The sequence below is a fragment of the Salarias fasciatus genome, chromosome 18 (genome assembly GCF_902148845.1).
Source record: "Salarias fasciatus chromosome 18, fSalaFa1.1, whole genome shotgun sequence".
Classification (NCBI taxonomy): Eukaryota; Metazoa; Chordata; class Actinopteri; order Blenniiformes; family Blenniidae; genus Salarias; species Salarias fasciatus.
The window spans coordinates 29,009,997-29,033,764 of NC_043762.1; the positions used below are offsets into that span (position 1 = coordinate 29,009,997).

The 23,768-nt window shown below is 43.2% G+C and overlaps 1 protein-coding gene across 2 annotated transcripts in view; it reads right to left on the minus strand.

Moving 5' to 3' along the window:
* Positions 1–23,762, minus strand: part of LOC115404927 (telomerase protein component 1-like) — a 59,997-nt gene extending 36,235 nt beyond the window's left edge. Inside the window, exons 1-19 of one of the 2 annotated variants that reach the window (XM_030114285.1) lie at positions 23,669–23,762; positions 15,150–15,676; positions 14,866–15,066; positions 14,384–14,533; positions 12,749–12,913; positions 12,529–12,666; positions 12,274–12,345; positions 11,946–12,070; positions 11,549–11,706; positions 11,123–11,232; positions 9,635–9,713; positions 7,959–8,151; positions 7,163–7,430; positions 6,933–7,085; positions 4,798–4,869; positions 4,397–4,518; positions 3,777–3,848; positions 3,407–3,550; positions 2,939–3,230 (exon numbers count right to left, since the gene is read on the minus strand). In XM_030114285.1, coding sequence (XP_029970145.1) covers positions 2,939–3,230; positions 3,407–3,550; positions 3,777–3,848; positions 4,397–4,518; positions 4,798–4,869; positions 6,933–7,085; positions 7,163–7,430; positions 7,959–8,151; positions 9,635–9,713; positions 11,123–11,232; positions 11,549–11,706; positions 11,946–12,070; positions 12,274–12,345; positions 12,529–12,666; positions 12,749–12,913; positions 14,384–14,533; positions 14,866–15,066; positions 15,150–15,674 — 3,039 coding nt within the window. In that variant the 5' untranslated portion in view covers positions 15,675–15,676; positions 23,669–23,762. Of the gene's footprint in view, positions 1–2,938; positions 3,231–3,406; positions 3,551–3,776; positions 3,849–4,396; positions 4,519–4,797; positions 4,870–6,932; positions 7,086–7,162; positions 7,431–7,958; positions 8,152–9,634; positions 9,714–11,122; positions 11,233–11,548; positions 11,707–11,945; positions 12,071–12,273; positions 12,346–12,528; positions 12,667–12,748; positions 12,914–14,383; positions 14,534–14,865; positions 15,070–15,149; positions 15,677–23,668 lie in introns of both variants that reach the window. The other variant, XM_030114284.1, reaches the window with a different exon arrangement.
* Between the last annotated feature and the right edge of the window lie 6 nt (positions 23,763–23,768).

Sequence of the window (23,768 nt, forward strand, 5' to 3'; positions counted from 1 at the left end):
TTAGCTCAGGAGTTCAAGAAAAAATTTTCATTTGACAGAAATCTTTATTTCTGTTAAAATAACGGACGTCCTCCTCCAAGAAAATTCAAAAAATTTTGATGGATTTCCTGTATTCTGGTGGATTTTAAATGATGAAATATGTTTTTGACTGATCCTCTTGTTGTCAAAAATGGATAAAAGAGGTAGAAGCTCTGTCTGTAGCACTCTGCATAAAATGATGTCTTCATAATTAAAACTAATGGCCATAAGGATGCCTTAATATAATTTTACAGAATTTGCCAATAGAACTGTTTGAATTGCAAATTATTTGGTGTAGAGTATTTGCAGTCACGTGGCCCGGGATTTGGCAACCGAGGGACCGCCGCCATATTGGAGTGAAAACAACCAGTGATACGCGTGCAGTGAGGCGGTGTTCTTTAAAGATAGGGTAGGCGATGTTGTCCAAAAGCACTTTTTGTCATACTGAGTGAAACGCTCCTTCCCCCTGGGAGAAGTCAATACATTATGTGTGTGGAAAAAGGTGCGGAAACGATTTTAAAACAACAGTAGCGGCCACAGGACTTTAAAAACTCCAACCAATCGTAAGGCGTGGACCGCTCTTAAGGAACCAATCAGATTGTGATGTCAGATCAAGTGGACAACCTTGACGTAACACACAAAGACCGATACCGGGAGAAAATGCGGATTTCAGGCTTGCAGCATGATCTGTACTTGAAGCCAACCGCCTGTTCCAGCCATGCACGGCTGAGACTCAAGAACTCCCCGATCTGGAGTACGCCGACATTTACTGTTATCTAATCGACAGTTCTTCGGCGCACACAAAAGCAGCGATGAAGGCGTACAAAAACCTGGATTCCTACAAGTATTTTGTTTCCGGCTTTGTGGGAGCATCGGGACAGTATCGAATCTGCAACACGGACAACGTTCTTGTAAAGTCTACAGTGTGTAGATCTGCTAACTTAAAGGAGTCATATTATGCAAAATTCACTTTAAAAAGGTGTCTTTAGAGTCATATTACCTTCCAGAGCCAGATCCCCCAGAAGTGAAAAATTCAGTCGCCTCCCTCAATTGCGCTCTCCACTTTTAAGAAAATATACACTCAAACATGTGATTCTGAAATCTTCCTCTTGATGACGTCAACAAGAGGAACACCACTCCCACCCCCTGGAAGAGGATCCAGCCTTCGGGGCCCCCGGATAGGTGGTTAGGTGGTATAGTAGTATGTGTTCAAATTTGAAAACTGTGTTTGTCCTCCTTGTCTCTCGCTACACCATATTTTTCAAAATGAAACTGAAACTTAAGCTGAAACGGTCGAGGAGACGTGCCTCTGACTGTGACACCCCCCCATGGGAGAGAGTCGGCGTGGCCAGATGCATCCAAGTGCATCCCGTAAAGTACGCTGTGAAAAACAAGAGGGCTCCTGAGAGCCACTTTTTAGAATGCTCAAACTCCGAACATAGGATGAATTTGGTTCAAATAAACTTATATACTATGTTTTTGGGCTTCTGTGACCTGCATGACGTGACTGAAAAATAGCATAATAGGTCCGCTTTAAATGTCAGAGTTATCTCCAGGCTAAAATGGACTTGTTCATCATGGAAGTCATTGAACCCGTTCGGCCCGATGGACCCTGTACCGGGTCCAGCAGCCGTCTGCTCCACTTCAACGAGTGTAAAAAGTGACTAAAATGCTGTGAGGATGATTTCTTTCAACTGTGTCTCAAACAAGAAGCCTTAATCTCACTAACTGAAGGCTCCAGCTGCACTTTGACGACCGAGTGTTTGTTTTATAACAACTTTAAAATCCAGATGCAACAATTCGACACGCCCCCCTCACCCGCACCTCCAGACACAAAACGCTACAGAACCAGAGAGCCGTTTGCTCCACTGCAACGTGTTGGGTCTCATATGAAACTAGAAAATCTACACTTTAAGATGATAACAGAATATTCTCTGAGCCGACCGCCTCCCGTCAGCGGCAAAACAAACCCAAAACAGATCTTCACATTTCACAGCCAGCACCTCAGATCATGTTTCCCACACACTTCTTCACCAAATCTCAAAGCTTTTCACACCAAACACAACATATTTTATGTCCTTACCATTTTGTGGCCATTTTCCATCTATTCACGCTCTCCTCTGGCCAAAATTAGCCGCATAATCCTCTGGAGTAGTGAAAGAGCGTCATGCGCCTGAATGTTTGTTCTCACTCCAACATGGCGGCGACTACCCGACGTGCATTGCGAGGCCGGGTGCGTGATGTCAGCTGTGAATACTCTATTCTTATGAAAGCTGCAGACTGTTTTTTCATCAAGGTCAAAAAGAAAACACAATTTTACTCCACCACTGAAATCTAGATCAAGTAGTCTCATTTCAGCACTATTAACTCACTTGTCGCGGGGCAGCTGAGCTGTCTGTGATCTGCTCTGCTCCAGGACTTGTTCAAAGGTGGAGACTCCGCTCTGATCAGCCTGCTTTCAGGCCATCTTACCCGGCCCAGATATCCCAAAGTTCATGTTGACTTTTCATGGAAATTCAAGCACCCAAGAGTCTCGTGCCATTGTTGAAGCAGCAGACAAGTTCCACAGGTGCTGCCAGGTTTGAAGTCGACTGGGCTTTGCCGTTTCCCCAACACACCTTGGCTGACTCAGTGTCAGAGAAGCCTGGAAAGGCTTCAAAACTGACAGTGGCGGGATTTGAACCCACGCCTCCTGAGAGACTGGAACCTGAATCAAGCGCCTTGGACCACTCGGTCACACTACCTGCTTTGAGCAGTGCATTATGACAACATCGCTCAGTACAATTTCATGTTCAACCTTTATAAAACACATTTTCTGAGTGAGATTGAGTCAAACTAACAGAATTATAGATTAGGGTCGCAGTGGGGTTCGCACACAGCTCCACTTAATACTGCTTTAACTATTTTTCAGAAGTCTTACCCAGCTGTACTGCGGCAGATCAGGAAGGGCAGGCCGATCGGGCACCTGGCCGTACCTCTCTCCCAGGATTCCCACCAGGATCTGGCTGCGACACACCTCCGACAGGCACAGCTCGGTGGCCCGCTCCGACTCCTCCTCCGTCACACCCCAGCGCAGTTCCACCTCCTGCAGGTAAAGGCAGTGTGGTGCGGCACGGCGGCGAAGCTCTGGAAAGACGCTCTGCACCAAGACGTCTCGCTCAGAGTGCATGTCCCTGAAGGTGGAGGAGATGAACACCCGCACACCTTTCCACCTGGAAACCAACAAATGAGCCCAGGTTACACAACCTGTGACCCACAATTAAGAAAAGTGTATCAATACACTGATGATGATCACTACTGCTGCACATGTGAGTCTTGAAGTCAGCCAGCTAACCAACGAGATGGACACATCCTAAGTTTTGTATATCTTCTTTGAAGAAAGTATTACCTCAGCTTTGGACTGGGTGGAATCGTTACAACATCCTTGGTGGCCGGAGTGCCTTTAGCGCCCTCTGCTGGTTTGATGTTGTACAATCTGTCCAGATGCTCCACATGTTCCAGCAGCCTGGAGGATCCCCGCTCCGACACAAATCTAGTCACACAGTCAAACACTCAATCCACTTTTGGCCAGGAAGTAAAGAAGGTGTTTTCCAAACATCTCAACCTCCCATATATGTACAACAGATTCCTGATGATGTTGCTAAAGTAGCCGTTAGCAGAGCAGAGATTAAAGACTTGCCACACCATGACAACATGAAAATAATTTCCAAAAAAATCTCATCATCGAAAATGAAACTGATGAAATTTGTCCACTTTACCTCAGGATTTGCTCATTAAAACCAACCAGCGTCACAGTGTTACCTCCAGGGCGAATTTTGGGGTCGTAGTTTCTAGAAATAGAAACACAAGCATTGAGTGTGTAAGTTTCAATCAGAAAGTAGATGAACAAATCCATCCTTTATTTAAAGGATCTGCAATCAAGTTAAGCAGTCATCAGTGTATTTTGACATTACTAACGCTGAATCCCATTTCACCCCTTAGCCCTCCCCCTTGGCCCTACCCCTCCGTTTTGCGCGTTCACGTGGAGGGGTAGGAGTGTCCCAATTGTCATTATGACGTAGGGGTAGGGCCAAGGGGGCTATTCACCCCTCCAAACGGAGATTCTCCCGAGGCACACTCCAAATGGAGGGGTATGATCCGGTGTTGGCCGGTGGCGAGGGGCGGCGGCGGGAGCGCTTGCTTTGTCCGTCTACACCGTGAGTGGCGGGCGGGGTTAGTTCACTTCCGCATTGGCGGGAGCGCTGGTTTCCACACCCGCGCATTCCAGGCGCATTCCAAACACAACAGATAGACGATTATTTCCAAAAACTGGTTTCTTCAACACTGCCAGCCTTTTTTGCCCCACTGTGTACGGTACATCAGAAAAACAAAACATTACCTTTCTGCAAGGTAAATCTGCATGATCACGGTTTTGCTGTTCACATTGGCCCTGTAGCTCTCGATTTCCCACTCGGCTTCGTCACTGAACCAGTGCTCAGCAAGTACGATGATGTTGTCCACCTGGAATGAATGATTTCAGGCTGATAGTCTCTTGTAAAGCAGTCCACACAGTCCCAAGTTTGCATTTATTGTTAGTGATTTTTTTCTAAATCTTTCTCTCCACACACACACACACACACACACACACACACACACATATATATACATAATAAGATAACTAATATAGAAATAATGAATATTAAATTTGCAACTACAACAAAGCAGCAGTGGAGGAAAAAATCCATCTTATGTCATCACAAAGGAAAAAAAAATTACAAAATGTTACACAAATAACTATACCTTATTTTCCTTTGAGAACAGTCTGTTGAAGCTGATGCTGTCCCTACCTTCGAAAGACATCTCCTGGATTTCCTGTGTCAGAACGGACATGATCCATTAACAGGCCGATCAAGTTAATGTTTTACAAAATGGTCAAACAACTTAAAAGTTTACCTGTGAGCGCATAAATCAAGAGATAATAATAATAATAATAATGAATTTTATTTATCATGCACTTTACATTTGTAAAACAAATCTCAAAGTGCTACAATGGAATTTAAAAACAACAGTGACAATTAAAAGTAACAGATACAGGCTAAATCAATAAAAAACTCTCATACTTTTGCACGTCATAAAATACAACAAAGTACAGTAAAATCATTCAAACGCTTTCACAAACAAAAACATTTTTAAGCAAGATTTAAATAAGTCCACCGACTGTGGTGCCCTCAGGTGGGCAGGTAGGGCATTCCACAGTCGGGGTGCTGCAGCCTGAAAAGCCCTGTCCCCCATGGAACACAGTTTGGTTTTGGGGACCTTTAGCAAGTTGATGTCGGCGGAGCGGAGGCGTCTGGTCGGGTCGTGTGGGGAGAGAAGTTCTTTTAGGTACACTGGTGCACTACCATAGACACACTGATGGGTCAGGAGGCAGATTTTGTATTCCAGCCTGAACCTTATCGGGAGCCAGTGAAGGTTATGGAGAATGGGAGTGATATGGTGTCTTTTTGGCACCCTCATCAGGATCCTGGCAGCACAGTTCTGGATCGACTGAAGCCGTTGTAGGCTTCTTCCAGAGATCCCGATGAGGAGTGCATTGCAGTAGTCCAGCCTGGAGGAGACAAAAGCATGGACCAGCTTCTCAGCAACGGGGAGGGAGAGGACGGGGCGTAGTTTGGAGATGTTCCGGAGGTGAAAAAATGAGGTCTTACAGATGTGTTGGATATGGAGGTCAAAGGAGAGGGTGGGGTCAAAGCGGACACCCAGGTTGGTAACGGCAGTTGTTGGGTTGATTTTGTGGCTGGCAAATGATAGGACTGTGAAAGGGGAGGACTTAAGTTGATGTGGAGTTCCAATTAATAGAAATTCAGTTTTGGAGCTGTTGAGCTGGAGAAAATTGTCATTCATCCATGCTTTAGTCTCCTCCAGGCAGGCGGTGAGTGATTGGATAGCAAGGGAGGAGGTCCGGTCCAGCCTGACATAGAGCTGAGTATCATCAGCATAGCAATGGTAGGAGACTCCATGCCTGCTGATGGTGTGGCCCAAAGGGAGCATGTAGATGGAGAACAGGCTAGGCCCCAGCACTGACCCCTGGGGAACCCCACAGGTGACAGCGTCGGACCTCGACCTGGCTTCCCCAAGGGCGACTTACTCAGCCCGACCAGTCAGGTAGGACCGGAACCACTGGAGCACTGTATCTGAAAGACCAATGAAATGCTGGAGTCTGTGGAGGAGGATGGAGTGGTCAACAGTGTCGAAGGCGGCTTAGAGGTCCAGGAGTAACAGGAGTGATGGAGAGCCCTGGTCAGAGGCCACCAGCAAATCGTTGGTGACCCTGACCAGAGCTGTCTCAGTGCTGTGAGCTGAACGGAAACCGGATTGGAATTTGTCGTACAGATGGGAGGACTGGAGATGTGTGTGAATTTGAGAGGAGACTACCTTTTCAATGATTTTTGACAGGAAGGGAAGATTGGAAATGGGCCAGTAATTAGATGTTTTTTCAGGGTCAAGGGAGGGTTTTTTGAGAAGTGGTTTAATTATTGCATTTTTCAATGACTGTGGCAGGTGACCGTGTTGCAGGGAGTGATTGATGATAGTTGTGATTAGGGGGCTCAGTGTGGAAACATGGGATTTGATCAGGGATGTGGGAAGTGGATCCAGGTGACAGGTGGAGGGCCTCATCTTGCGGATGACGTCCTCCACCTGTCTGTCTGTGACAGGGAAAAACTGGGAAAATTTGGAAGCTGGAGTGGCAGGTGTGGAGTTAGGAGAACTAGAGGGCAGGAGAGCAGAACGAATGTTATCAATCTTGGATATGAATGTATCCAAGAATGCATCACATTGTTCGTTATTGTTTGTTTTTTGTGTAAGTGGTTGTGGTGCGAGAAGTTTGTTTACAGTTTTAAAACTCAAAGATGGTGACAGAGACAGAGCCTGACCTTCATTTGCTTGACCACAGTTCTCACGTTATCCAAAAGGACATCAGACTTCAGCTCCACTTCTTCACAGTGACCGGAATCCACTAAGCAAAGCTGACAATCTTCTGCACTGCTCCTGATCAACAGTGCAACCAAAGCAGCCACCTCCTCCAACTGTGAGGGTATCAGCATGAGGCAAGTTGAATCATTTCGTTGGTTTGAGACAAAAGAGAAACAGCACAATCACTCACCGAGGGCCTGAGAGTGTCTTTCTGTTCAACGGTTTTCCGTCTATTGTTGTAACGGCCCTCATTGTCCTTTTTGTCTTTTTGCTCTGGGTCTGGAGGAAGGCAGAAGTCTTGTTTTTCAAGCCAGCTCGGAAACTGATACATTCCTGAGGAGAGAAGGATGACTGTCCGTCCAGGGAGCGGGGGCAGGTTGTAACGGCAGGAGATCTGAACCGCTGTCTCCAGAGCTTTACGGTAACGGTCCAGCAGAGCCACGGTGAACACCTTCTCCCTGCGAGTAGACATATGGAGCGAATTCAACACACAGAATCAAAATTGTATTTCATTTTCTTTCAACTACCGTAGTGCTAATTCTTCAGGGAATGTAAAAGAAAACTCACACAATAGACTCCTGTGGGACTTTATTTATAACTCGTGTTGAAAATGTTAAAATGATGACTGAACTCTGATCCACTGTCTGTGGGATGGAACCAATTGTCAAATGTTTCTGGACGGTTGTTGTTTGTGTGCTGGGTGTCTCGTAGGGAAGAACTGTGCCACTCAGCCCCAGACTGTGTTTATTGGCTGATAAAGGACAGACAGCTAACACGTCAAAAGGAAAATGTTATGGTTGGGGTTTCAGTGGCTGCTATTATTCTTAGACACTGGAAAACCTCCAAAGTCCTGCAGCCTAAAGAATGGGGAAACATGATGATAAAGACTGCTTCATATGAACCTTTGCTGTTGGGAGTCGGGGATGGAGACACAACACCAGACTGGGAACGTTTCGGCCTGATGTTACTGATCATGCTGGACACACCTTGCTTTCTTCAGCTGGGCCTTCTGTTGCTGGTACAGTCGATAGACGAAAGGCACACCAAGCGCCACCTTCAGCCTGCTTTTCTTCGTCGTTTCCCACTGCAGACGGCGGAAATGACTGCTCTTAGGAATCTTCTTCAGGATGCCCCGCAGGATCTTCATATTGCCGGCCATTGCTGGCTGGGTTGCAGAGGCTAAAAGAACAGTGTTCAGTTGAGGTAGGTTGTTGAGCATTTGTAGCTAACGAAGTAGAATTTATAAAACTAAATAGTGAAATGCTATTTTTACTCATCACATGAAACTCAACTACTTGTAAAAATCATATTTAAATTTTTCTCAGCTTGCTGTAATTGAGCGGTCCCAGGTGAGCGGTCCGAGTTTTACTCTATGCGCTTATTTCCATCACTGAACTCCTCCCTTGTTGGGGTGTTTTTATATATTGTCCTGCCAATCCATGGAAAAATTATGCTTCTTGAAATCAGTCCATGGTGGACTGTTTTTCAGTCTGAACCGAAAATATGAACCTTCTAATGATCGGGGCGACCTTATATTTGATCTGATATAGCAATAACGACAATCAAGAGCAGGCAGAAAGTAAATCACATAAAAATATTAATGATCTGTGTGCTTTTTATGAACAGTCAGCACATTTTACACAGTGGGAATAATTTCTTGAGTAGGAATAGAGATTCTTGTGCATTTTCACTTAATTTAATAGATACTTTTTAAAAGTTCAGGCTCTGATGTGTATGCAAAGTAAAAACTAAATTTGTTTAAGCTGATAACATGAAAAATGTCCTTTTAAGTCCTGAAAAAGACTTGAAAAAGCTATTGACATCTGGCCTGTTGTATGACATGTGGTTGAAATGATTGAGGTAAATATTTTCCATGTATAGTCCCAACACTGACAATGTGATGCTGATGAATTTGGGATCCACCATGCAAGCCCCAGAAGGAATAAATGCAAGATTTATTGATGTAATCGTGAATGAGTCAGATACACTTGATATATGGTCATTTTAATTTTTAATATACTTATCCTATTTATTCATTCTATTTTTACTATGTACTTTTAATTTATTTTATCTTCTATTTTATAATCTTATCTTACTTTTTAATTTTTTTTTTTTTTTTAGCTTTGTATCATGTCTTTTTAACATCTGTTTAACTCCAGTGTTTCCTCAGGGGGGTCCTTCACACCGGGAGTTGGTCCTGGTCCTCTGCTGGGGTCGCTGCGCTCGAGTCCTCTGGTCCTGGCTGGCCTGGGGGTCTCCACACCTTGGTGTGCGGGATCCCGTTGGTCTGACGGGGTTGGGGGTTGAGCGCTGGTGCCCCAGTACTAATGACCTTCGCCTTCTCCTGGTGTCAACGGCCCCACTGGTAGTGTTTTCCCATGATGCTTAGTGCCATGCCATGTCTCCTCTGCCTTGCTTTGGGCATAAATTGGGCGTGTGTGTGTGTGTGTGTGTGTGTGTGTGTGTGTGTGTGTGTGTGTGTGCGTGTGCGTGTGCGTGTGCGTGTGCATGTGCATGTGCATGTGGTGTACACTTATTGATGGTGCGCTTTTATTCTTTTTTTTTTCTTTTTTTTTACTGTTAAGCACTTTGCATTGTTTTTATTATCATGAAAAGTGCTATACAAATAAATAAAGTTTGAAGTTTGAAGTTTCTATCTCACCAACTGGGAGAAGCTCCAACATGACTTTATAGGCAGCCAGGAATCTGAAAGGAAACTGACGGCTCTCCATGACTGCTTTCTGAAAAAGGCACAAAGGTCAAAACAACTCAGTTTACTGCATCTTAGGAGTTCAGTCACCAGAGAAACAAGTACAGCGGATTAGAGCATGATGTGGCTGTGGCTCGGTTGATAAGGTGGATCGTTTTCCAATGGCAAGGATGGAGGTTCAATTCACATTTTGTCATGATCCAGATAGTATAAAGTACTTCTGCAGCAAAATTAGAGATTTTATACAGGAAGGATTTTGGCCAAAAATAAATTTGCTCAAACCAGTGGAAGCATGCTGTCTGGTGACCATGAATGAATGAATGAATTGAAAGAATGAATGAATTATGCCTGTCAAACACAGCAGACACACTGCACTGCTCTGGTGCGACTGCCTGGCGTGCATTGCGAGGCCGGTGTGTGTCAGCTGCAAATACTCCATATAGGGAGGGGAGGAGCAAGTAGAGAACTATAGAAAGCCTCAGAGAGCCACACAAGAACCATGTCTTCATGCTCAGCATGAAAGTAACCATACTTGAAAAAAATCATATCAAAATCAATGAAAAGCAAACTGCATCAAAACCATCCACTGCAATGTAAAAGGCTGAGTAAGAGTAAATTACTGAATAAAAAATGAACCAGAATTTGGCCAAATAATGAAAAACACACAAAAAAGGATTTCATACAGTCCTTTTCACCCTGTCTATCTGTCAAAGTGTCTTTGAGATAAGACATTGAAGTTGCGCTCATGGCCCTCATTTATCAAACGAACGTACGATAGAAAACTGAGCGTACGGCCATTTCCACACTAGTATTGGTATTTACATATTTGGACGAGAACGTACAGTACGGTCAAATCTCACGACAGGTCTGACGTTGTGTACACAAGTTTGAGTCAATACAAATGTCACCTCTGTGCTATTTGTAATAGAAAATACAATCAGGGTTAAATTGACGGACCTATAATTCATTCCAACTTCATCCAGTGGCCGTTGGGCCGCGGTGACGGTGTTCACGACCAATGTGATCTTCTTCCAGACTGCGTTTCTCTGGGCTCCTGTAATTCCAGTGTTCATTCTTCCAAAGAGCTCGTCCTTCTTTACCGCCACCTCCAATGTGAAGGGATCAAATTCCACAACTGAAAAGTTTCGCATTTTGCCAAGGTTGTTCCTCTCCATGCCCTCAGTGGGCGAGGCCTCTGAACCACGAATATTTCAGGGCGTGACATGTTAATGACAACTGATTTCATCAACACCCATTCATTCGTACACTAAGATCGGTCGGATACTAAACTTCTGTAAATCTCACGGTGAGATCAGTGCTCGGGATCTGCACCCCTTTTTCACGCAAGACTGATAAATGAGGCCAATGTGTGACAGGCAACGATGCTGGTGTGTGAGTGTGTGAACGATACATAGTGCATTTATCACTTGTCTGTCAGACCTTGTCAGTCAGCCTCTTCAGGATCTTGTTGTGATGTTGCTCGCTGATGCCCGCAGTGATCATGTTCCTCAGGTTCCTCAGCATGGCCATGAATGGAAGAGACTTGTTGTCTGTGCAGGAGAGAAATTATCATCACTGCACATGCAAGCATGTTTGTGTGTGTGTGTGTGTGTGTGTGTGTGTGTGTGTGTGTAATATCTTGTATTGTAATCCAGTAAACAGCTTACAGGTATCATTTCTCCAATTATGGATATTTAACTTAAATATGAGACTATTTAGATCAAAGATCCATATTAAGATGAAAGAAGGGTTTCAGCAAAGACTCAAAGTACTTTTGTTCCTGAGTGTCAATAATTTTTTAAATGAGATGTAATACTCAGTCATGTTATCAGTCAGCTTGACAGGGTTGGGATTTGCACTACAGACCTATGAGCTTCTCCCAGGTAGCAGCTTTGTTGCCTTCACGACTGACAAGCCGTTCCCACGTCTGTGGCTCCTGGAGCTTCATTCGCTGGCCGGCCTTGTCCGGGTCCCATTCACCCTTTAATCCACTGCGACTGAACGCTCTCTGATCACTGGGATACCTGGGGAGAAAAGCACAATTAATTTCAAAAACTAAAGGAACTGAATTTTGTTATTGGAAATACAAAACGCAGAGGAAAGCATTTCATGCATGACAGTGTGGAGGAGATGGAGCAGATATTAAATGTCTGCTACATTAAACTGAGGCAGGTTCCAGCCAAAATTCAACTGATTGAGAAATACTGAATCCATGTTGTGTCCTCACACCAATAATGCATTTTTACGTATTTGTGTGTCTTACTTTCTTCCCAGAATGGCCATAACGTATTCAGCTGGTTCTTTGATGTGAAGCCTCTTGATCAGCTTCTTCAGGCTGAACTCGCTCTGCTTTTTCTCCACTTTGCCTGTTTTTTGCTCGAGCTGCAACTGCACACACACACAAACAGACACACAAGTGTTAGTTTGGCTTACACAAAAACAAACATATAGTGAAAAAAAATCATTTGATGGGTTTTTCATTGTTTTTCTGGATTTTTTTGAAAAAAACACAAATCATATTGACAAGAGACTCACATTTAAAGGACTTTTTTTTAACATTTTAGATAACAAGAGACTGCATGTTGACTTACAAACTTCTTCAGAATGGTTTCATCTGATCTCAGCTTGTTCGCCCACTGTTTCAGCTGTTGGGAACTTGGTTTCTAAGAATCACAGATAAATTTACAACAAAGAGTTATTTCATAATCTGACCAACAGAAACCAGACAAATGTAAACTGTGTGAACCATAATGCACCTGTTTTAATGCTGGTGAACCTACTATTTAATCATCTGACAGTAATTGTGACTAGTTGTGCAACAAAGGACCACATGATGGTCTCTGTACCTTTCCTTTGGGCTTGTTCCGGTTGTGTTTACAGCGATGTTTGCGTGTATTGTATTTGGCCAGCTGATACTCGCTGAATTGCTTGAACTTGTCCACCATTGCCTTCTTCAGGCACGACGGCAGGGAGCGCTTGAAGCACTGAAATCAGACAATGACATGCTTTATACAAACTCAAAGCACCAGGATAGAAATCCACCAGGAGACATTCCCTGAAACTCACCGCTGTGTAGATTCTGACCACTTCCAGCCAGTCAGAGGGCAGCTGTACGGCAGCACAGAAATATCTGCGAACATGCGACTTGGTTTCATCCAGACTGGCAGCCAGAGCCAATAGGAAGTTTGCAGTGATGCGAATGTTTAACCTCTGTCGAGTGTACAGCGCCACCTGGATAGCAGGCAGAGAGAAAACACACCCAGGTGGAATCATTAAAATGAGTCCTTTCACAAAAACTTACATCAGTGATTTGGGGCCGATGTTAAAATGTAACACATGAACCAATTTCTTCTGCAAATACATACTATTACTGCTGTAATTCATAGTAACACACACACACACACACACACACACACACACACACACACACACACACACACACACACACAAAATCATGAATATGTGTGGCAGGAAACGCTGATGTCCATACTTGACACATTAAGAAAGAAATAATGTCTTTCTGTAAAGTTAAAAATGACAAGTGTCCATCGAACATGTAGAGGCAGTCTTGTTTTGGGAGCTGCACTAAACTGAAATCTTTGTGAGAGTGAATTGAGATACAAACTGATCATCATACAGATGAGTACTATGTCGTGTACTGCTTGATTCTAAGGGCTGTACAATGATAATAAGGGCTGTGGTGTTCATGTGTTCATCACTCTTGCCTTGTAGTAAGAATTTCTCCAGGTAAAACACAGAACATCGTTCAGTTTGCATGTTCTAATTGGAAGAGTTTGGGTTTTCTTCAACTACTTTGGTTTTACTCCACAGTCAAAAAGGGCATTTGCAGCAACCTGGTGACTCTAAATTACTCATAGTAGTGAATCTGCTGGTCTTTCAGTGACCTGTTCAGGCTTCCCATGATCAACTTGCAAAGCTGTACAGAAGATGTATGGATTGAAGGAATGTATGAACAACAGTGCTCCAGAAAAAAATAAAAAAATAGTAAACAGGCATAAATTATATGCTTTTGTTTGTTGACAAAACGGCAAACTAAAGAGAGTCACACATTTAAAATCCCAATAAAGCATGCATACAGCTTCTATATCTCTTTTTACAACATGAAGTGTTGGAGCCAACAGTCACCAGCTGAACTCTGATGATGTCTTTGGTCTTCGTGAGGAAATCATAGCACCCTCAATCAACCCATGCAGAGGGACAATGTGCAAACTCTATACCCGGGTTCCTCAATTAGCGGACCGCGGTCCACGACCGGACCGCGGCACACCTCGCTGCGGACCCAGGGCAAATATAATGGAGAAAAAAAAAAATAATAAAAAAAAAATCTTTCTTTAAACGCTCCGTGTTCCGTGTGAGCACCCCTCAGTATCTCTTCAAACCAGGCAATTTCCTGGGGCCCCCTGCTGGCCTGGGGCCCCAAGACAACGACTGTCATGAATAAAATGCAACGACAAACCGTGTGAGCGCCCCTTGGAAATGGCCCTGAATGTAATCCAACAGAACCTCCAGAGGCTAATATATAGCATCACACAGTGATCTGCTGGCACTGCACCAAGTTTTTTGTGGGCTGTTTTGTTTACCTGATTAGGAAGTTATAGGAGGTGATAGGAATCACTCATGAATGGACCAGTCATAGGAAGTGATCATAGTCTTAAAAATTGAATGAAAACCAATACATGCCTTCAGAATAAACTCTGGGTCTTTGGAAGAAATGTCCTTTACGAGCTTTAGGATCTTACGCCAAACATTTTCCTTTGATTTCCAGGTCTTCTGGCCCGGAGGTACGGCGCTCATAACCAGAGAAGAACTCACAGCATTCAGCAGGAGATACTGAGGAAGGAAAAAAAAAAAACACAAACTAAGTGTCATGTTTGAAATCAAGCTTTTCTTGAAGGTATAGTGGACGATGTTCTCAGCCTATGAATTCCGGGACGTGAATCTCAACTATTGGTCCTCCAACATGTCAATCACACTGGTGTTCGAGATGTGTTTGGATCAAATATGACTTATATATTCTTTTTTATGTTGATTTGTATTATTGCATTTTTAAATGATTAGACCACCGTTAAATGCAGTTTGAGACAGAGTTTTGAATGTCACAGTTTAAGGAATGAATCAGATACAAAGGTGTGCACATTCTGTGTGTTAAATAAGTGTAGTACTTTTTGGTTCTGAAGCTCCTCTTCAGCATTTTTATTTCCTCCATCAAGCTCTGGAAATGTATCTTCTAGGTCCATCTCAATGTCCTCATAGTCCTCATCCTCTAACGGAGTGTCAGAGGCCTGTAACTTCTCAGCTCCTGGAGCATCAGTCTCCTCCACCATCGTCTCTTCTTGAGACAACACATCATGTGTCTCTAAACTCTGCTGATGCACAAAAGGTGAAATTATCAGGTTTGTCCAAAACATAAAATGACAACTTGTAAAAGGATGAAGCTTTAACACACCTCACTTGTTTCTTCAAAAGACGACTCCATCACATCGGGTGTTTCCTCTCTTTCTTCTTCTCCATCAGCATCTTTCCTTTCTTTGCCCAGAACTTGAGGGAGAAATGAAACAGGCTGCGCAAAGCGACTGATCAAAGCACCACTGGTCATTGTGGTGGTGAGCAGAGTGTCGGTGGTGATGGGGGAGGTCAGAGAGAAAGAGGGACGAAGGGAATGTGTGGTTAAGAACTTGTTCTGGGTACTGAGGAGGGGTGAGGAGAGGGAGGATGCCAATGCAGAGGTGGAAAGAAGAGAGGATGAGGTAGAAGACAGAGCAGAGGGCTGAAGAGAGGGGCAAGCAGTGGGCTGTAGAGCCACATTGACGAGTGGGGAGAAAGACTCGGGCTTCATCACTGAGGCCTGGGCTAAGTACTTATTCTCAAGATTTGGAGGAGAATAGTTAGAAGTCAAGCTTCTCCCACATGATGTCTGCTGCGGTTGCTGTCCAGGAGCAACGTCTGGCTGCTGCACAGTCAACGCCTTCATCTCTGCAGGGAAAGACATCAATCAGTGAGCCACGCATACATCCCATAATCCACACACATACGGAGCTCCTGGGCTTTGCACTTCATTTTGTTCTTTCAACATTTGACCTCCGAGAACCATCCATCCACATATGTGAACATCACATTTTGGGTTATGTCGAGCACAAACTTGACAAATGCCTCATGTCTACAAAGAAGGACATTAATGATGGCAAAAGAGTGCAACACATTTTTATTTAATTTTTCTCATCATGTTGGAAGATTTGTCAGACATCAGTGAATACAGATGTTTACGGATTGATTTTTCACATGAAGCAGACGTATCAAATTGGTTCAGTTATGAAGAATCTGGTGACTGCAGCAGTGTAGAAGCTACCATCTGACAGAAAAATGAAAAAAAAAAAAAACAGACAGAGGAGGTCCCTCAGGACAAGTTACCACCAATATTTGCTTGGTGAAGTGGAATATGACAAAACTGGAATTGATGATGTCTGCTGTTCATGCTGTAGAGCCAGAAGACATCTGCCAGAGATGAGACGAAAAACTGAAAAGACCTGAAACCATGTCACGGCGAAGTACGGTCCATGAATGCAACTTCAAGATGGGTGTAAGGTAAGTAAAGTTTATTTAAATCACGCTTTTCACATTTGAAATCAAAAAGTCCTGTACAGAACACAGTAAAAGACCATACATACAGTCATACAAATCACAGTTGTATTTGGTGAATATTCAGCCAAAAGCTGTTCTAAATAGAAGACTCTGAGTTCTTTTTGAAGGAGTCCACAGATTCAGCCATTTGGAGAGACAGGGGGAGCGGTTCCAGAGTCTCGGGGCAACAGCCTGAAAGGATCGGTCTCCCCAGGTTTTAAACTGCGTCATTGGGACCTTTAGAAGTTTCTAAAGACCGGAGGGTTTGTTGTGGGGAGTGGGGGCACAAGAAATCCATAATATAGTGGGGGCCTCATCAAGTAATGCTCAGAACGTCAGAACGAAAATTTTGAAGTCAATCTGAGACTTGACAGGGAGCCAGTGAAGACCAGACAGAACAGGGGTAATGTGGGATGTTTTGGGCGAACCTGTCAGTAGTCTTGCTGCAGAGTTTTGTACGGTTCGGAGTTTGTAAAGAACAGTTGTGTTAAAAACATGCAAAAAGAGAATTACTATAGTCTAAACTTGATGAATTATAATTATGATCTAATCATGAGTTACTGTCGCATGAGTAGCGACAGTAACGACAGTGAAGATGAACAGGCACATACAGCAATCCATGAGCAGAGCCCAGAAAGGCATTGGCAGTAACAGCAGAGGAACCAAGCACCAGTTACTGGTCGACAGGGCAATTGCACAAGACTGTAAAACCAGAAACAACAACCTGTACTCTTCACATTCTCCATGCTTCCTGTAGGAAACATCCTCAGGAAACACTCCATTAACTTCCATTGTTATGTAGATACACAAATGTACTTATCCATGAAGCCAGTGGACACTGATCAACTCGTCAAACTTGAAACTTGTCTTAAAGACATAAAAATCTGGATGAGTTGTAATTGTGTGCACCTGAACTAACCTCCAGTAACACTGATTAACCTGGGAGTGACCCTTGACCAAGGCTTATTCTTCAACTCCCACATTAAACAGGTGTGCAGGACCTCTTTGTTTCACCTGTGTAAAATTTCTAAAATTACGAACATGTTGACCCAAAATGACACCAAAAAAATGAATCTATGCATTTATTCCCTCCAGAGTAGGACGATGTAATTCCCTGTTCTCAGGTCCCAGGACCAGACTGTCTCTGAAACAGCACAGCACATCACAGCAGGGGGCCAGATGCTGGCAGGAAAGGCAGACATGGAACGCCAGAACCAGGTTGAGGCAGAGTATACAGAAACATCTGTGGTGAGCACGGACTGGAGATCCCAGAGTAGATGGAGAACAACCAAGACAAGATCCTTCAAGATTCAGACTAACTGGTGATGGCCCATCAGCCCGACAGTGGTGGAGGAGATACAGTGGATATAAAAAGTAGCACACCCCTGTTGAAATGCCAGGTTTTCCTGATGTACGACACAATTGAAAAAGAAACTGAAATCTTTAAAAGGCGAAAATATAAAATAATAAACTGAAAAAACCTGGTTGCATAAATATGCACACCACACACACAAGTAATACGTTCCTGCAGCATCTTTCGCTTTTATTCCAGCGCTCAGTCTTTTCAGGTAGGAGCCTATCAGTGTGGCACATCCAGAAGTGGCAATATTTGCCCACTCTTTTTTGCGAAACCACTGCAAATCTGACAGATTGCGGGGACATCTCCTGTGCACAGCCCTCTTCAGATCAGCCCAGAGATGCTCGATGGGGCTGACGTCTGGACTGTGGCTGGGCCATTCCAAAGCCTTCATCTTATTCTTTTGTTGATTTTGATGTGTGCTTTGGGTCGTTGCTGTGCTGAAAGATGAAGTTCCTCTTCATCTTCAGCTTTCTAACAGAAGGCCGAAGGTTTTGTGCCAACACTGACTGGTATTCTGAACTGTTCATAATTCCATCCACCCTCACCCCAGTTCCAGCCCCAAACCATGATGCTGCCACCACCGTGCTTCACTGTAGCTAATGGTGTTATTTTGGTGATGTGCAGCATTGTTTTTGTGCCAAATGTGCCTTTTGGAATTCTGTCCAAAAAGTGTAACCTTGGTTTCATCAGACCAGAACACATTTTCCCACATGTTTGGGAGATTTCAGATGTCTTCTTGCAAAATGAAGCCGGGCTTGGATGTTTGTCTTTGTAAGATGAGGCTTCCGTCTTGCCGCCCCGCCCCATAGCCCAGACACATGAAGAAGACGGGAGATTGTTGTCACATGTATGACACAGCCAGTACTGGCCAGAGATTCCTGCAGCTCCTTCAGTGTTGCTGTTGGCCTCTCGGCAGCCTCCCGGACAAGTTTTCTTCTCGTCTTATCATCAATTTTGGACGGACTCAGTTTTTTTTCAATTGCGTCTCAAAGGTTATAGGTCACATTAAAGGTGGAAACAGTTGTGAAATTATTTGTGTCGCTGTTACCTTTTTACGTCACGAAAACCTCGTATTTCAACAGGAGTGTGTCGACTTTTAAAATCCACTGTACATGAGAAGAGAGCAGTAGTGATGAATGGAGCAATCCCCAGTGGCAGAACATCAGAAAGAAGGAACAGGAACCGCTGAAGAAACACCAAGGGCTGAAAGAGCAGCTGGAGAAGATGTGGGCTGTGAAGGCAACAGTGGTGAAATTACTGAGGGGGGGTGGGGAGGGGGAGCACCAGGGGCAGGAACCTACAAGCTGGATGCATGACTCCACGAAATACAATACAACAGAAAAAGCAAAGAGAAGCTACAAATGCATGTCATGCAAGAGTTCAGGTCTGAGGAGGTTCAGGGTGTGCTGCACAAGAGAGCAAAGTCTGCAAATAATCAAGAGCCGACAGCAGATCATAAAAAGAAGCAAACTCAAAGTATCAAGCATTGAAATAAACAACATCAAGAGAGACATGAGACATGGACGACCACATTAAAAAGCCTAAATGTTACAAAGTGTAGATTTTAATGTATTAAGGCCTCGAACAGCACTGTAAAAAACGTCTGTAAAAAATACAGTGAAAACTGTCAAAAAGCAACAGCAAAGCACCGTCAATTCAAAAACTGTGTATCACCGTAGTAAATAAACTGAATTTCTGTAAATCAAGAAACGGTGCACAACTGTAATTTTACGGGTGCAATATGTTAAAAAAACACAATTTTACTGTGATTTCTTCAAACAATTGTAAAATGTATGAGAAAATACCATAAAGACAAAAGTGGATTATAAGCCTAAAATCTGCAGTATTATTCAGTATAAATCACAGATTCCACTGATGTGTTCAGGAGAAAACCATTAATCATTCCGCATGATATACACTGTCATTTCTACAGAAAAAACATGTTCAAAATATGGTCCAGATATTGCTGATTTAAAGAAAACTGATATTTCACGATGACATAACATCAGCCGTTGTTATTTAATGGTATCGATCGACTGTTTGGAGTGCAAGGGGAGCGTGTACAATGCACGAGCGTATCCTAAAACAGCTAGCTAAAACTGTGACAGGCCGCACGGTAGCGCAGTGGTTAGCACTCTTGCCTCACAGCAAGAAGGTCCCAGGTTCAAATACTGGTTGGGGCTCGTGGCCTTCCTGTGTGGAGTTTGTATGATCTCGCTGTGTGTGTGTTGGATGTCCGGCTCCCATATCCAAAAACATTAATGCCAGGTTAATTGTTGAATTGCCTCCAGTGAATGTGTGTGAATGTCAGCCCGGTGGCAAACTGATGAACCCTGCCCTTGCCTGAAGTAGCTGGGATTGGCTCGTCCTCTGACCCTAAAAAGTGGCCTGGGAAATGAATGAATATTCATTCTCTAATTTTCGAAGTACCATCATATATTATACAGTTACTGTTGTGTTTATTACTGAGATAGAGTGTAATTTTGACAGGAGATTATTATAAATTTTATAAACAGGTTTATGTTTTCACTGTTAATTTTACAGCAAACTACTGTAAACAAATAACAGTTATGTACTGCAAAATTAATAGTTTTTTTATGTTAATTCAGCTGTGATTTCATTTCCTGTAAATCAATTTACATATTGTGTCTGTAAACTTATCTACTGTGCTGCTGTATATTTTACAGGAATTCTCTGGTAACCACAGCTGCCAGCGTTTTCCTGTAAAAACAAAATGTTTTTTTTTTACAGTGAGGAAAAAAATCATAAAGCAATAACCTTTACTCATGTGACTAGAGCGCCGATGATGAGGGAAGGCAATAAATGGGTAAAATAAATGTAACATGCATGCAGGAAGTGTACTTCTGGCAGCATGTAGCACAGGCCAAGATTTTTCCAGTGCAAAGCTCATGAACAAAATCATGGTTTTATTCTTGTTTTTTCTAAAATTCAATACAGTGACACAGAATTCAAGAATACTCTAGCTTTTCAAGGCAAAATGTTTCTCAAAAGAAATACACTGAGCAAGTGACAAATCTCCTTTACTCTCTTGTCTTTATCTCTGGTAATAAAGTAAACCATATTACCTAGAAGTAATCTCACACATTACTTTAATTTTGTGGTATTTTGAGTAAGTTAGTGATTGTATTTCTCAACAAGTAACTTTGTCAAGCAGCCACTCAGCCTTGCTGTTTTTTTCTACTGTTTGAACAAGCATTGTGCCCTTTAATAAGGGTGTGCTGCAGAGGAGAACAAAGCCTGCAAATAACCAAGAGCTGACAGCAGATCATGAAAAGAAGCATTGGGAAAGTCAGAGGATCGTGAATCCGTGTATCATTCGTTCATTTGATATTCAATTAAGAATCAAAAAACAAAATATTGAAAAATGAGTCGTTTTTCCTTTTTTCGTTTTTAAAATGAAAACAAATAAATGAAAATTGGTTTGTTTTTCAATATCCCGTTTGTTAAGACAGATCAAATAAAGGAAAGATGAAATGCGGCCACAGAGCAGACTTTAATGTGATTTTTCAATTTCTTCGATCTCCGTGACCCGGAAGTTCTATCGTCTGTGTTTTGGTTTTTGCCGGCGGGAAACGTGGGCGGGTCACGTCAACCTGTAGTCCAGCACACACTACATAAGGATCAGGCCGAATTTTGCCCCGATTTTCTCCTCCCTACCGAAGACAAGGTCCGGGAGTATGCTAATGAGTTCGGGTCCGATCTTCGTGTAGTGTTCCGGGGGTTCAGAGAGATGTTTTCCAGTCGGAGCCTCTCAGGAGGCGTCGGAAGGGGAGATCGTAGATAATGAACATGTTTAATATTTCTGATCGCAAATCCTGTGGAGTGTGGAGCTCTGAGAGGCGCTGATCAGCTCCGAGTAGAGCTGTCCACACCCTCGAAATAAAGCTTCCTGATTGGCTGGTGCTGCTGCTTAAAAAAATCCCCTCTCAGCTGTCAGAGATGGAGACATATGTGAAATATATTCACTATATGACAGTGAAAGAGAAAAGTCAGAACTCCTAAACTCAGCAGTGAAGAAAGTGATGGTTAATCCTCAATAACTGGATCGCTCCAGGATAAACTGGATTTCCTCCATTCAGACCCAAACTCTGATCTGCATTGCAAGTCCTACATTAACCATCACGGAAGAATGAGGAAAAAAATAAATGAAAAAAAAAAAAAAACAACTTTAATATCCTGACTCCGTGCCTTCAGAGAGAAGAGCGACGCATGATGAAATTTACCTAATCAAAGCTCAACGAGGTTTTATTCTGGTGTAAACTATCCAATCTGGGGACAAAAAGAATGATTTAAGATATTTGGTGATCTAAAAAAGTAGCTTTGTCAGAGTCTGCTACTGCTCTTAAGCGATTAGGTAAATTTCATTATGCGTCGCTCGTCTCTCTGAAGGCAGGGAAAGTTGTTGTTTTTTTTTTTTTTCCATGATGGTTAATAGTGGACATGAATTCAAACATCGGGATTATTGCAGGACTGGCGATGCAGATGAATGAGCAGATCAGAGTTTGGGTCTGAATGGAGGAAATCCAGTTAATCCTGGAGCGATCCAGTTATTGAGGATTAACCATCACTTTCTTCACTGCTGAGTTTAGGAGTTCTGACTTTTCTCTTTCACTGTCATATAGTGAATATATTTCACATATGTCTCCATCTCTGACAGCTGTGAGGGGACTTTTTTTTAAGCAGCAGCACCAGCCAATCAGGAAGCTTTATTTCGAGGGAGTGGACAGGTCTGCTCGGAGCTGATCAGCGCCTCTCAGAGCTCCATGCACCACAGGATTTGCATCAGAAATATTAAACATGTTCATTATTTACGATCTCCCCTTCCGACGCCTCCCGAGAGGCTCCGACTGGAAAACATCTCTCTGAACCCCCGGAACACTACACGAAGATCAGACCCGAGATCATTATCATACTCCCGACAGTCGGACCTTGTCGGCTTCGGTCGGGAGGAGAAGATCGGGGCAAAATTCGGCCTGATCCTTCTGTAGTAGTGTATAGTAGTGTGTGCTGGCCTTAAACTGACCCACAGGGTTCCGTGACCCGCCCACCTTCCCGCCGACAAAAACCAAAACACAGACGATAGAACTTCCGGGTCACGGAGATCGAAGAAATTGAAAAATCACATTAAAGTCTGCTCTGTGGCCGCATTTCAACTTTCCTTTATTTGATCTGTCTTAACAAACGGGATATTGAAAAACAAACCAATTTTCATTTATTTGTTTTCATTTTAAAAACGAAAAAAGGAAAAACGACTCATTTTTCAATATTTTGTTTTTTGATTCTTAATTGAATATCAATTGAACGAATGATACACGGATTATCGTGCACTGAAATAAACATCAAGACACAAGACAGTGATGGAGAAACACTAAAAAAAACAAAATGCTCCCAGGTGTACATTTTTGGTGTATTATTAAGGCCCAAGAGGGACAGATAACAATAATAAGTTTACTCATGTGACTAAAAAATATTAATAACTATGTAGTGTACAGTAGAAGAGTGAAACCTGTCACCAGAGAAGTTATTGAAAAGTATAACTTTGTAGTATTTGTCTTCATTGTTGCAGCGTCTTGTAATTTGCAGACGGTCCCTTAACACCGCAGCACAGCCGGCTGCTCATAGAAATCAATGTTTCTGCTGCGTGAAAGACAAATACTTTTAATCAAAATGTTACAGCATACAGGCCATCTCACAGCGACGGGACGGAGGCGCCCTTTGTGTGTTACTGACGTTTTGTTAAAGAGTTATTGAGAACGTCAGTCTGAATCTGTGAGTATCATGCCAACTTTACCAGACTGTAATAGACAGGTAAAAGTAAAAGTAGCGTCCATGAATGAAGTGTACTTCCGGCAACATCTACCGCAGACCAAGCTTCATTCGGTGCCTGTGTTTAGGATTGTAATGACTCCAGAGTTTTTCATTCAGGCGTGGTTGGATAAGTCACGAGCTGCGCGCTGAAAACTCACCGGAAACCCCCCAAGTTCTCCTCCTCAGCGGAGAGGAGACTCTTCATTCAGAAAGTTTTTACCGTATCTCTGTGTGAAACAGCGACGAAAATATCCCACC